Source organism: Chenopodium album, chromosome 20, assembly GCF_948465745.1.
Source record: "Chenopodium album chromosome 20, dcCheAlbu1.1, whole genome shotgun sequence".
In the NCBI taxonomy this organism is placed as follows: domain Eukaryota; kingdom Viridiplantae; phylum Streptophyta; class Magnoliopsida; order Caryophyllales; family Amaranthaceae; genus Chenopodium; species Chenopodium album.
The window spans coordinates 30,041,620-30,055,977 of record NC_137853.1 but is presented as its reverse complement, the minus strand read 5'-3'; the positions used below and the strand labels follow the sequence as shown (position 1 = coordinate 30,055,977).

At 34.8% G+C, this 14,358-nt stretch overlaps 1 protein-coding gene across 1 annotated transcript; it reads right to left on the bottom strand.

The window, feature by feature from the left end:
* Positions 1 to 26: 26 nt before the first annotated feature.
* Positions 27 to 12,602, bottom strand: LOC145597731 (cell division cycle protein 27 homolog B-like). The gene is made up of 16 exons (XM_081653970.1): positions 12,326 to 12,602; positions 12,016 to 12,127; positions 11,025 to 11,097; positions 10,718 to 10,827; positions 10,403 to 10,449; positions 9,302 to 9,399; positions 8,379 to 8,683; positions 6,586 to 6,732; positions 5,596 to 5,812; positions 4,629 to 4,852; positions 4,108 to 4,173; positions 3,133 to 3,252; positions 2,792 to 2,868; positions 1,177 to 1,516; positions 807 to 1,088; positions 27 to 496 (listed from the first exon to the last, which is right to left on the bottom strand). Exons 2-16 carry the CDS (start codon positions 12,118 to 12,120, stop codon positions 446 to 448), a joined length of 2,262 nt encoding a protein of 753 aa, XP_081510096.1. The 5' UTR covers positions 12,121 to 12,127; positions 12,326 to 12,602; the 3' UTR covers positions 27 to 445.
* Positions 12,603 to 14,358: the final 1,756 nt, after the last annotated feature.

Below are 14,358 nucleotides of genomic sequence, written 5' to 3'. Positions count from 1 at the left end.
TTGAACCAAGAACGGATCAATGTCCATTTTCACTAGTTTAAGAGGATTTTAGGACATCTGAAACAATAAAAGGGTGCTTATATTATTTTGAAACTGATATTAGTGCAAAGTGGATTTCTTCACCAAAAGTCCAAAACTAAAAGGGCACTAGTGAACAAATAAATAACAATTTTCAAGGTTATACAAACTACTGAGCTACAGCTGATATACACCTTTTCCCAGCATGATGTGAAAGTCATGGCTGGTTCCCATCGCCCGATTTACAACACTTTTGTGAACACCGGCAAAACTGTGGTATATTACAGAATTTCCTGGCCGGAAGGGGAGCAACCTGGCTAACCCTCAAGAACTTGTACATCTGAGGGAGGATTAACCAGGTACACTCCAGGGGCCAGAGGGCTCCGAGTGTGTTGTAATGTATCCGATATAATTTCAGAAAGTTTGTCTATAAGATATCATCCAAATCGTCTGGTACATGCAACTTTTCAATGGCAGCCTGGAAACCACAACCAAACTTTTCAATTTTTAAAGAGCAGTATAACTAGTTGAAAGCCTTTCCAACAAGTTAAAATCATCTCAAAGATAAATGAGTTTATTTTACAAATCAGAGAAATAATACGATCATGTAAAAGCAAAACATACACACACACACACACACACACAAAATAAAGAATCACAATAAAGCACGGTGTGATGAAGAAACTAATACTTTCAATCTGTCGATATTTCCGTATTAGGAGTCCAATTGGACATCAAAGAGTGAAAGAGGCCAATCCATATCAGAGTCCATAGATGCAAGAAGTTACCTTTATGGTGGCAACATCTGTTGCTGATGGCTTCAAGTCTAGAGCCAATCCGAAATGCAACATGGCCTTATCATACATGTTCTTCCGCTTATAGATCTTACCAATCAATGCATAGATACTGCATTCACGGGGTGCATATTCCTTAAGCTCTTCCAAGACCCTTAGAGCTTCATCATAGTTATCCATACCAGACAGTACAATAGCCTTTTGATACATGGGAAGAGGATTCTTTTTATCAGCTAAAATAGCTTTTTCCATCATTGCCAATGCTTCCTCATTTCTCTATTCAGCAACATAAAACAGTTGGATAAGAATAATGAAAAGAAATTTGTCAAACAGGAAACTAAAACCCACAACATAAGCATCATACCCTTAGAGCGTGCAGGGCTGTTCCAAGATATGACATGATTACAGAAGAGTGCGGATTAATCTTGAACGCAACTTGAAAATGATGTTCAGCAAACTCAAACTTCTCTTGGCGAAGGTAGACCATTCCAAGACCGTACCATGCATTGTAATGTCGTGAATCAACACGGAGAGCATTCTGAAAGCTTTTAATTCCACTCTCGAAGTCCTCCAAAGCAACAAGCTCATGACCACAGAGAGTATGAGCATAAGCAAATCTTGAATTAAGTTGCACAGCTCGCTGAAAATTTTTCAAAGCTGTATCATGATCTTTTTGCAAGCTGTAACAATTTCCCATGGCACACCTGCACAGCCAAGTAACATAAAATTAGTGTCAGGTCCCGAAGATTTGCAGAAAAGAACCAAACAAGATATATAGGTGGTAGGTCAAACTCAAAAGCTAGCGAGAGCCAGCAGGTGAAGTCACAATCCATCATTGAATTAATTACGTTTTGAGATTAATGACCAAAAGAACACCACACAGAACATGATAAACTTTCCAAACATATTGGATATAAACTTGAATGATAAAGCTTTAGTCAAATGCGTTAAATTAATTCCTAAGTAACACGAAAGCAGAAAGGCCAGAAACCAGATGAGAAAACATTAAAAGAAGGGGTTGTGGGGTGCAGATCTGAAAAACAGCATAAGCTTAACAAATAAACACTGAAAACGATTTTAGAATACAGTATCTTGTTTTCTTGTATATAAACCAGCTGCTCAAGAATTAAATTCAGTCTTTTTACGTGTCCCTTGCAAGCTTCCCCCTCCCCATTCTTTGTTCAACACAGCTATGGATGCTGTTAACCTAAAGTTACAAGGTTGTTGAATGGTGGAATGATGCATTAAAATCTGAGTAAATGCCAGAGATGTGAGTCTGCCACGCCCCACACATCATTTTGGATCAGTTACTCCAATCATTATTCAATTAATTTTAGAGAACAAAACATTTCATCAACTCTTTGGTACTATTGATGAATTTTATTTTTCAAAGATGACTTCATATCAGACACCAAAACAGGACCATCTAAAGCACAAGGCACATGAACCCACAAACCAGAACATCAAGAAGTAGCTATTTACTTGACCTCAAGAAAGTAGATGATAGGTATATGGACATGTTGGAACCAAAAACAAGCTTACTTTTTATTAAATGTTAAGACTTCACAAGTTAAACCAGCTTTAAGACAATCTAACTTAGCATATACTACCTCCATTTCTAAATGACATCAACACTTTTAATATTGGTTTGTTTCTAAAACATTATTTCAATATTCAAATTATTTTATTTTCGGCAAACCTTTTTTTATTAAATTACCTTTAATAACCCTACAATATTTTCATAATTTCACTCACTTTTACTTTATATCAACCTTTATACCCACCCACTTTTTTACCTTCACTATCTTACTTTAACCACCTTTTCATACACTGATCAACAAACTCACAAATTTTAAGAAAATATTTGTGCAAATAGTAAATTTTAAAATCAAATGAAGATGGAGACAGTACAAGAGAAACTAAAAAACTGCTGCTCAAACTTATATGATAAACATGTTTAAGGATCCATCAGAAAGTACCATGTTTGAGGAGCCAAACGGTCAATTGACAGCAGCTCCTGAGCCAGGTAACTTAGTTTCATATCTTCCTTTAGATGCTGCAACAACAACAAAAAAAAAAAAAAAAATAAATAAAATAAATAAAAAAATAAAAAAAAACCAACTTCACGTCACATCCAAAATATAAACAACCCAACCCCTCTTCATATACCGAGGGATATAAAGAGATACAGTGCAATGAGAAATTGAGGACACAAAAGATGGTACCCTTGCAGTGTCATTATATAAAGCTCGTATAGAAAACATATTTTTGGTTTAGGAGTTGAAATAGCCACAAGATCATAAATTAATAAATAACTCACATAGAGAACAGTTGAGTAGACATCCATCCCATCTAAGCTGCAAGGACATTGGCGTCGAGCGAGACTGAAGGCGCGATCAGCTTCCAGATAATCCACTAATTCAAAATATGCTCTCCCGACCTGCATAAACAACCAATCAGTATAGACAGCAACGCTTTCTACAAATGCTAGATAGCTCATAACAGAATTATTTAAGCCCATTATCTCAAGGATAATAGAACTTTTAAGCTACAATTCTGGAAGTAATTAATTATAAAGCCCCTCTACCACCCAAGTTCTGGCCTGATTTCACTCCACTAAATAGCCTAACCACTATTAACACAAATAAAGTAATAAGATTGATCAATTTGTAAAATGTCCTAATGTTAGTGCTAAATTTAAATACCTCCTGCATAGAAATTTTTATACGCACAAGTGCTTATGTGAAGCACCTAAATAGCAAAAAGGCAACGCCTAATAATTATAAATTGAAACTAGACTCATAATTTATATCTACACAAACAATCTCACCTTGTTCATCTAACAATACCAGATACAAAGCAGGTGGTCTGAAACAGCCAAAACAGACCAAGAAAGGATGATCCTAAGAAAGCACGGTCCAAAAATTCAGAACTGTAGTTGTTATCCACAATTAATTCTCAATTAAATCTGATCAAGACCATAATATGTGCTGTAGTACACCCAGTCCTACATATTAATATGTTGTAATACAACAGTCACAGCAACTCATGCAACATTGATGACAAAATAATAGGCACATTCAATGCATATTTCAATTACACAATCTTTTCAATAATAGAATTGGACATTACTTTTCATCAGAGGAAACAAAAGACATAAAAACATTACTGTATATATTAGATGGTTCTAATTATCATCTCTCCTAAAAAAGACACCATTGAAACTACAAGCTCCAGTTTTACTCCTATTGAGACTTGTTCCATCAGCAGCAAAATGCTCTACAGTGGCAATTACCTGGGAAAGTACCCAGCCAGTACTGTAATGTTTATACGGGAGTTTCTTATAGATCTCCAATGCATCCTACAAAACCAGGAGGGAAAAATATTAACTGGCTATTACAGCATTAACAGGCAGCAAAGTTATATACTTCCTCCATTTGCTTTAAATCGCACTGTTTGGTATGGGCACAAGATTTAAGAAAAAGAGTAAAAGACGGGGAATGTCAAATGAGCCCATGTGATACAAACAAATGAAAGAGAGAAGAGGTAGGGTGATTATGGTTGTTATTCTTGTTATCACATGCGAACAAAGGTAGGTAGGGTATTTTGTGTGTGAACACAAGCAAAAAGTGAATCAAACATACCAAATGAGGAAATGGTACAATTGATATACAACTTCCCAAAAAGGAATATGGTGTAATAAAAAAAATAAAAAATAAAGAATAAAAAAAGAGGAAGTATATAACAAAATTGATATCCTCAAGCAGGCATCTACAGCAGCACAGTCCAGTTGCTTAAGCAGACATAAATTATTACCTGGCACTTGTACATGCAAGATAGTCTAAAGCCATCCCCCAAGAGCCTCCATAAGCCTAAGATTTCAAGAGCCCCGTTATGGACTTCAGAATCATCAGGGGTATTCCTACATATATTCATTGAACCACCATCCTGCTCCGTAGACCCAGCATCAGAAAAGGAAGATGTACTAATACTTGCTTGTGTATTAAATCGCGAATCACTAAAGGCTTCATGGCGATTTCCTGAAGGAGACCTTAATTGTAAGCAAATCTAGCAATGATCTAATTTTAACCAAAGATAATCATGTAAAAGAGAGATCTATGTAAACAAAAACACTATCAAAAAAGAATAAATTTTCGAACTATTAACAGAATAGCATGCAAAAAACATCAAAATCAGTTAGGTTTTTTTTGAAAAAAATAAAACAAAAAAGGCAATTATATGCACAAATTTAGCACTGAAGCTGAATTGCTATTGCTACTACCTACTAGGATTATTTATAGGTAATACAGCCGATAGATTAGCACTGAGATTTCATGATTAAAATATAAAAATAAAAAATAAAAAAGCAGATAATGAAAGATGAAAATTGACCTGAATTCTATTTGATGATTATTTTTGGAAGACATAGCTGACCACCAAATTAAATTTTCTAATCAATAATTAACACTAAGGGAGAGTCTACTAAAGGATTAATGGGCAAAACACAGCCAATTTACAGCACATCCCTAAGGAATTCCATGTAAATCCAAGATACAATTTGTGAAATGAGTCAAACTTCAGTCTTCACACAAGTTTATTGCTTTTGCATAAAGGAAAGTAGAACATGCACAATCACACAATGGTAATTTAAAGGTGCCATGTTAAGTCAATAGCACATTAACGAATCAATATAAGACAGTCACTTGGGGTTGGAGACACAAAAGGTATTCAGACAAATTCTATAACAATCAAGTTCAGATACTATAACTCCAAAGTTAATCACCTTCTTCAAAACTTTCATTTAGCCCTGCCTGCCCTTTGCGAAGTGTCACTGAGCGTAAACCTACATTGCCCAACCTAGAATAACCAGCATTTTTTAAGGAATGAGTGGTTCCATTCCCAGTTGATGAAGTTGTCGTTGTATTGGTGCTTCCTCCTGCATCCCCTGAAAGTCGTGTATTTCTTCTGGGAATAGAATCAGAGAATAATCTGCCGGATATCTGAAGAACAGAAATAAAAAGGATGTTACCAAGATACTACAGCAAAGCACTAAAAGAATTATCAGTAGGTAGCTTTAGATCCTCTATCCTGGATAAGACTTCCTCAGAGCTCTTTTAAACCATAAAACTTTACCTATGTCAGACAAAGAGCAAACTAACTGCTAAATAGATAATTTTTATAGAAATAAGAACGAACAGAAGGGATCACAATCATCACTCCTAAACAAAAATCATAGGAGCTTCAAGCTGTGTATCTCATTTCTAAGTTTCACATAATCAGAGCATCTAACATCAAATACAACAGAATCAGTACAGCAGACATGAGAAAGATGCAAAAAGTAATATAAAAAAGGTATAAAACGAAAACCATCTTTCAGAAAAAGAGCAAAAATCTTAATACCATTAATAAGAAAGATCATCCAAAAGACAGTACGTGCATTAATAATGTTCAAATATTCTTTTCTTCAAAATTTCAATTTTTAAAGAGCAAAGAAATCACGAACTCTATTTTTCAGTTCAGCAGCATGTCATAGTACTTTAGCAAAAATGATAAGCTTATGCTTCTTGTGTATGCAGTGTATCTATATCTAAACAAGCCAAGTACTACCTTCTACTCTGTTCGTGTCCTGTTCATGAAACTTGTTTTTTATACTATGTATGGGTTTCTGGGTACCAATCATTTCATCCAATCTAAACCCATGGTTTGAAACAAAAACCTAAACCTGATACCATAAGTCAAACCAAACGCCCCTTTCAGAGGGTTGGGTCAATACCTTTCTCAATTTCCCTTCATCCAAAACCTTCCTTCGAGGGGCTTGAAGAGTCGTTCCTACAGTTGACCTTGGTGAGCTTTCACTGCTAGCTGGGGCAGTAGTTTGCTGTACATGCCGACAAACCGGTGGAGGAGCAATACCAGACATCTGCAATAGAAGGAAAAGGTTAAAAGGCCATAGAAGAACTTATATAAACAGAATTTTTCTCAAAAACACAAAGAACGATTTAGAAACATCCCACCTACCTAAAAAGAAAAAAGAAAGTTACACAACAACAACAAAAATAAACAATGGATGCTAAATTATATTTACTGAAATCAACTTGTGCTCCACCAGGAAGAACTTGCTTTTAACTATCATACCTAGATCAGAATTTCAAAAGCAATGCAAGGACTTATGTCATCATTATATAGCTTTTAGATCACTCTTTTCTGGTGAAATTTTTCGATTTTTTCTAACTACTGAAAGAAGGAAGTTGACAATATTGATAATTTGATACCACTCATAAAATATGAGAGAGGATGTGGACACTCAAACTACTGACAGATGGAAGTTGACAATATTGATACGACTCATAAAATATGATGGAGGATGTGGACCCTCAGTTCCAAGAATCACTAAGGAGGATTCTACAAAGAGTTTTTCAGAAACTAAATAATAATTGATTTCCTACAACTCAGTAAAGCAACAAGTGCCACTGTATCACAGAAACTAAACGAGGAAAACTTCAAAACAAAAATAGCTTGATTCCCTTCTCTTTATTCTGGTGAAAAAGCATTGTCTCAAAACCTTGTACAAATCATGTTCTCAATGTAAAAAGTTTTACATAAAGTGTATTCAGAAAGAAATACCAAACAAGTCCCCACTCTACACAAGCTACTCAGAATATTATAAATTAATCATAAACTAAACCACGTCAATTGAATAATGATCATTCAATCAAAATTAGAAGAAAATATGGAATACAAAGGAGTAACTCAATGATCTACATTTTATAAATGAGAGACAGGAAGACATTTAAAATTCACAGTGAATAACAAAAAAAATAGAAATAAAAAAATTGAGCAGCACATTAGTTGTAGATGCAGAAAGATGGAATACTATCCACTGTAATATAGAAGTATTCATTAAGATGTACAGTAACTTGTGAGGCAGTTATCAGGAAGTATTAGAGAAAAATCTTGTTCACAACTCCTAATACAGGTAGTAAAGGTTCGTATACTTACAGCTTGATCTTAAAAATCTGGCTGATAGTAATGAGGAGGACAGCTTGAGACATATGAGGCACTTAGAGGCAAAAAAAAAGGGGGGGGGGGGGGGGGGGTAACTGGAGTAAATTTGTTTGAAAAGGGTAAATTAACAGCAGGTGTGAAGGCATTGCTGCAGAAATCCATACTTCATTATCATTCTATGTAAATAATTTATTGATGTATGCCTTTCCCTAGTGCTTTTGAGAAGGTGCCAGCAGTGTAAAGAAGATAGAAAATTTAGGGGAGGTTGACTTGCTTAGGCTTGTTGGCTTATTGCTTCTCAAAACCACAATTGCAATTCTTATTTTGATGAAATTCAAATATTTATCCAAAGTGATATATGTTGTATTTTAAGCAAAGTGACAAACGAAAAGTGGAAAGGAAATTTTGATAGCAAACTGATCGTTTACAACTTAATGAGCTCTTCATTCATAGAGTTTCCCACTAAGAACAAGATTGCATGAATCTTCAACTCACACTCAGTCTCACCGAAAAATAAACATCCAGCCTAAAAGGGTTAAGAATGAGACGACCATACCTTACCTGAGAGGCCATTGGAGAAGGAGTATTGTAAAATGACAAGCTTGAAGATACACAATTCAGGGATTGACTGACAGCAACTGAAGATACATTTGCTCCTTGATAACTTCCAGAAGCATCCTTTGCGCTGTTACCATGGATAGTTTTCAGCTGCCTAGGACTAGCATCTCCACAGCTCTTAGCAGAAACTTGATTTTGGTCCTCAGTGGAAATAACAAAACTCTGAGAAGTGAAAGCATGCTGCAGCTGTTTCTGTATGGTATGAGCAGCTGAATCACCGAACACAGCAGATGCTTCTTCAGCAGAGCCTGAGAATAACAACAGTCACTTTAATTTAAGAGGAATAATACTGTTAATATTTATCACTGCACACCCCGCGCACATCGGCGCATGTCAATCTACATTTCCTATGCTTACACAACTACCAACAAGCAAGCACCTTACCTTCACTAATGCATCTTTTAACTACTTTACAATACTATATACAAATTCAAACATATTACTCCAAACATATCCTACAACAGCAACTAAAACTTCTATATAACACAGTAGCACAAATCTCCGCTAAAGCTAAAGAATAAAACCATGCAGACAACTAAGAACTTGTTCTCTTCAACTTATTTCAGAATCTTATCACTTATACTTCTAAAAATCAGTCAGACACTCAGACCAGAAAATTTCAGATCAAATCAAACCAAAATATTAATAGTTTTATTTATCATTTAGAATTACACTATTATATATCTTGAGTTGCATATATCAGTAAAAATTATGAATATTACATAATTGGAGAGTACACACATCGACTTTTTGGCTTTGTTTACTGTTAATATTCACTATTCACATTCATTACTTCCTCCAATTTAATTTACTTTATTTCTAAATAGTGGAAACAAGAAAGGTATGTGTAAGAACAATGGATATACCCAATATACAAAGTTCCTCATAAGCAGCCCAAAACAATGGATCAATGGACAACGCTTGTTTAAAGTGATGAACAGCACTCTTTCTTCGGTCAGTATACCTGAGAATGAACATTTCAAGCTATCAGATACTATAACCAAGGATGATTTAAATTAACAGTGACAGGTTGCAAACATTTATAAAATTACAAAATATTCAGAAATCAGTAGCTTACAATGAAAAAGATATTATCCCTGATATATCTACTATCTTTTCCCAGTATTCACTACTTGGAATTTGAGGCTTTGATCAAATACAAAACACAGATCACTAGTTGATTTGCCAGGATATAAAGTGTTGCCAAACAGTACACCAGAATGCATCACATAATATCAAGATAGAATGCCATGAATCCAAATACAACCTAATGATAAATACCCCAAAGATACTACAACAACAACAACAAAGCCTTAGTCCCAAAATGATAAATACCCCAAAAGATACTAAAACCAGAAATTACATTTCCATGTCACTATCTGATGCGTATAGCACACTGCCTTTCTCCTTAACACAATCGACACAATGTCTATCAAGCATAAACCATTGTCATACTGGAAAGTCAAGGACTCATCTAAAGTTATAAAAATAGCTTGTCTTTTCTTATTTCTGTTGCTATTTTTCTGACATTTTGCATGTCCAGCAGTCTGAGATAAGGCATCAATGAAAAATTGCAAAGACAAAAATTACTACTCAGATATTGGCACTGCCTTACAAGGGCTCATAAAAGGTTTGCAGAAATTAGAACTCATTTACAATCACCAAGTAGTAAAGTTGGTTTCATCAACTTTCACAAAGAAACAAATTTAATTTTTTAGCTCAAACTCAAAGAGTTTAGACATCACAATAGATTCTAAATGTAATATTCATTAGACCAACAAATTACATGGTATACCCAGCTACACAGCCCAGCACGAAAAGAAAAGTACACTGAGTGTAAGACAGCACATACGGGCCACACGCGTTACAATATAGGTACAACAAAAATACATTATAATGCACCCAATTTTTAGTACTTGAGACATCCTTGAAGATAGATGCATAAAACATGGAAGGACAAAAAAAACCTGTAGATAAGTCCGAGAAGATAATGGCCAGCTGCATCATTCGGTACCTGCACCGAATAAATTAGAAATCATGTTACAAAATGTTCCAAATGCAGTGTTGTTTAGGTTATCAAGCAGGATTAAAGTGCCAGGACAAACAAGGGATTCAATGAAAGCAGTATGAAATACAAAAATCACAAAACAATCACAGCCCTATGATTTACAGTCACATAGTATCTTTGGAAGCAGAACGTAGACACTTAAAATGAAATAAAAGAGTAAAGTAAAAAAAAAAAAAAAAACTCTTAAACTCTCGAGCACTAAAGCAATAAGTACCTCTAGACCCGAATCATTAGCAGGGGACAATGCCTTTTCTGCTTCATTTAAAAGATCCATATGAAAGCATGAGAAGGCAAACAAGTAGCGGGATTGGGCCATTCGTTTTCCTTCACATAAACAAACAAAAAAATCAAAAGATTAGAAGAGTTATCATAGAAAGTAGTAACAAGATAACTGAAAACATCTTAAAGAAGGCAATGTATAAAGCATAATCAATACTCAACTCAATACTAGATTAGTAGAGAGTATATAAAACTTTCATCCACTTCTAGATTTAGTCATAATCAAAAAAGTTTATACAGACCTTTCAATATATTATATGCCGCATAAGCTTGATTATTTCGCAAGTAACAATTAGCCAACAATTGCCAGTTTACCTACATCCAGGGGTGAGAAAATATCAAGATACGATAGAAACATATAAGGATAACACTTGCAGCAAGTCAGCAACTAGTAGCATTTTCTTAAGAGATACTAAATCACATGATCTATTCTAGACTGAGACACTGAGTGTTAAATTGCTCAAGCAGCACACACAGATGAGAGAAAATCCACCCATCAATTATGCCCGCATATTAAAGTGCAAACAGAGACAACACTAGCATTGATATAATCCATCAAACAGCAAGGAGAATTTCATTAAAAAGGAGGCCACCAACACCTCAATTGGACTAAAAAAACAGATTTTAATACCTCATAATCCTCAAACTTCGGCTAGCTTTCTAATGTTTTCCATCCAAGCTTTCTCAAACACCACTCTCTATTCCAACCCCATAGACCCAAACCAAAATCAATTGTGTGAAATTGTACAACACCCTCATGTTATTTTTTCCCCAAAATAAAACATTATATGAAATGTTCACTAATTGCATTGCCTAACACATTGTTCAGACCCAGACCAAAATCTGATTCAATTTATCAAAGTATTTTTATCATGTCAATTTTCAAGTCCAATTCTCATCCAAGTTACTTCTCACAGTGTCCTACTCTTTTATAATTAATTTTTTAGCCGTCTCCTAAACGCCAAACAATGACATAGCAAGGGCAGACCCCTAAGTTCTAAGCATTCCACATCCAACAAAGGTGTAATGAACATAAAACTCGAAATCACCAACCAAATTAAGTAATGAGTACAACTTTCTAGTGAAATCGTCCCCTCTCCACGACATCATCTCAGCTAATCTCACCCTTCCCCCAACACCCTGCCACTCCCAGATATAAAATCATTTATATTTTACGAGATTTGCCTAAAATCACATCATAAGAAGACCAAAAGGGCATTATGAATCACATACCTCAGTAGGGAACTCAGCACAAAGACGTTCACAAATGAAAATGGCATTAGAATACATAAAATGCCGCAAACTATTCTGAACCGAATCAACCAGTATAGCTTCCATAGCTCCTCTGCTCAACAAAGGAAAAAGAAAAAATTCAGATTTTTTTTTCTTTACCTCCAATTTCACTATAAATTCAAACAAAAATCAACAAACAACCCCCAAGAACTTAAAAGCAAAATAAACAAGAACCCAGAAATTCTAAAAGGATATAAATTGCAAACATTAAAAGAAATTCCAAAATAAACCCAGAAAAATTGAATCATACCACGCAAAAAATTAACAAAACCCCTTGTCAAAATTCCTAAAAATTTGATGTCGCGAAAGAAGCGAGGAATTCGCAGTAATGAGAGGGATAAGAAGGTCAACAATGGAGGAGAGAGAAAGAGGCGGCGAAGAAAAGGGTGGTGAATTTGGGGAATGAAAGTGTGAGGAGAGAGAAAATGGAAGGAGCTGAGCTTAGGGTTTGAGGGTTGCAGACATGGTGGAGCTTTTGTGTTGGTGAGAGAGAAGAGAAAGATGTTGATTTGAATTTTGAATTATAATCCAGTTTGTTATTGCTCCTTTTTTAAAATTTTATTACTCGTATCAGGACTCGTAACAAATTTGCAAGTCTACGGGATCACTACTATAAGGCCCGTTCTTTTCACCTTAAAAAAATAATATTAAGTAAAAATAATTTCAGTTTAGTAAAAATAAGTTCAGTTCAGTAAAATTAATTTCTGTTCAGTAAAAATAAGTTCAGTTTAGTAAAATTCAATATTCTTAAAGAAAAATTATAATAGAAAATCAGTAAAAATAATTTCAGTTCAGTAAAAATATTTTCAGTTTAGTAAAATTAAGTTCAGTTCAGTAAAAATAAGTTCATTTCAGTAAAATAATTTCAGTTCAGCAAAATTAAGGTGAATCAAACAGGGCCTAAGTTTATCATAGACTCGTATAGGGCTGGCAAAAGTTGACCCGACCCGAAAACACGACCCGAACCCGACCTGAAAATATCGGGTTAGGGTTGAGATTTTCAACCCGAAAACTTAAATGGGTTGGCACGAACCCGACCCGAAATTAAAATGGGTTAGGTTAAGGTTGAAATTTTCAACCCGAAAATGATCCACTTAACCCGAAAAATTTAAAAATTAAAAAAAAAAAAAAAAAAAAAAAAAAAAAAAAAAACAAACAAACAAACAAACAAACAAACAAAACAGACAAAGGGAGAAAACTTACTGAAGCAAGCCCAAGCCCATATTTTCAAATAAAAACTAAAACCCTAAAATCCTCAAACACCCTCACTCCTCTCAGCCTCAATTCTGTCAGCCGTAGGAAGCTCTTTCTCTCTCATATTTCATTTTTCCTCTCAAATTGTTATATCTTCAAACTCTCAAGAATTTAAACTCCAAAAATCGGACATCACAATTTAAGTCGTTCAACAACTTGCATGTAAGAGTTTAAACTTCATCAATCTTTAAGGTAGATCCCACGCTGCAATTGAATTATGGTAGAATGAGCAGTGCCGGCGACACTACTGACGATATTACAATCTAGTAAATGTGATGAATCTGATGATGTTTGTTTTTTTTCATGTTTTTTTATTTACCTTGTAATTTATTTATTTTTATTTTTATTACTCGCTCGCTTATTAATCACACTTCTTTTAGTTAATTTTGGTTTCAATAAATTATGTTGTTTATTTTGGTTTCAACTAAAGCAATGTATCTATGAACTTGAGTGTTCGTTTGATTATATCAAGGGGTTTGATAATAAAAGGTATTTGAAAAATAAATTAGGCTAGTTTCAGGTTAAATAATCTGATTAAAATTTTAAAACCCAAAAAAAAAAATCAGGTCAAATAAGGTCAATTTCGGGTTGACCCGAACCCGAAAATATCAGGTTCAGGTTGGGGTTTTCAACCCGAAAAGTTAAATGGATCAGGTTAGGGTTGGGGGGTAGCTGACCCGAAATAAACTGACCCGAACACGAACCCGACCCGACCTGATCCATTTGCCAGCCCTAGACTCGTAGTAATCCATCCGATTCACCTCTTGGATTTGGAGATCAATTTTGAATGTGGTAAGGTTTGACCTATGACGTATTTATTGAATTAGTCGGGAAGTACAAACTTTTACCTACACCCTACGGCATGGAACACTGGTGCACCCCCCACCCTCTACGCGTGTTCTGCCCCCGCCCCTTTTCTTTTTTTTTTTTACGGGAAATGCGCAATTTTATTACTCAGAAACAGAATCAAAAGCAATGACAGAATTTACTTCATCAGGAGTTTTTATAAAATGTTCATAATACATAAAT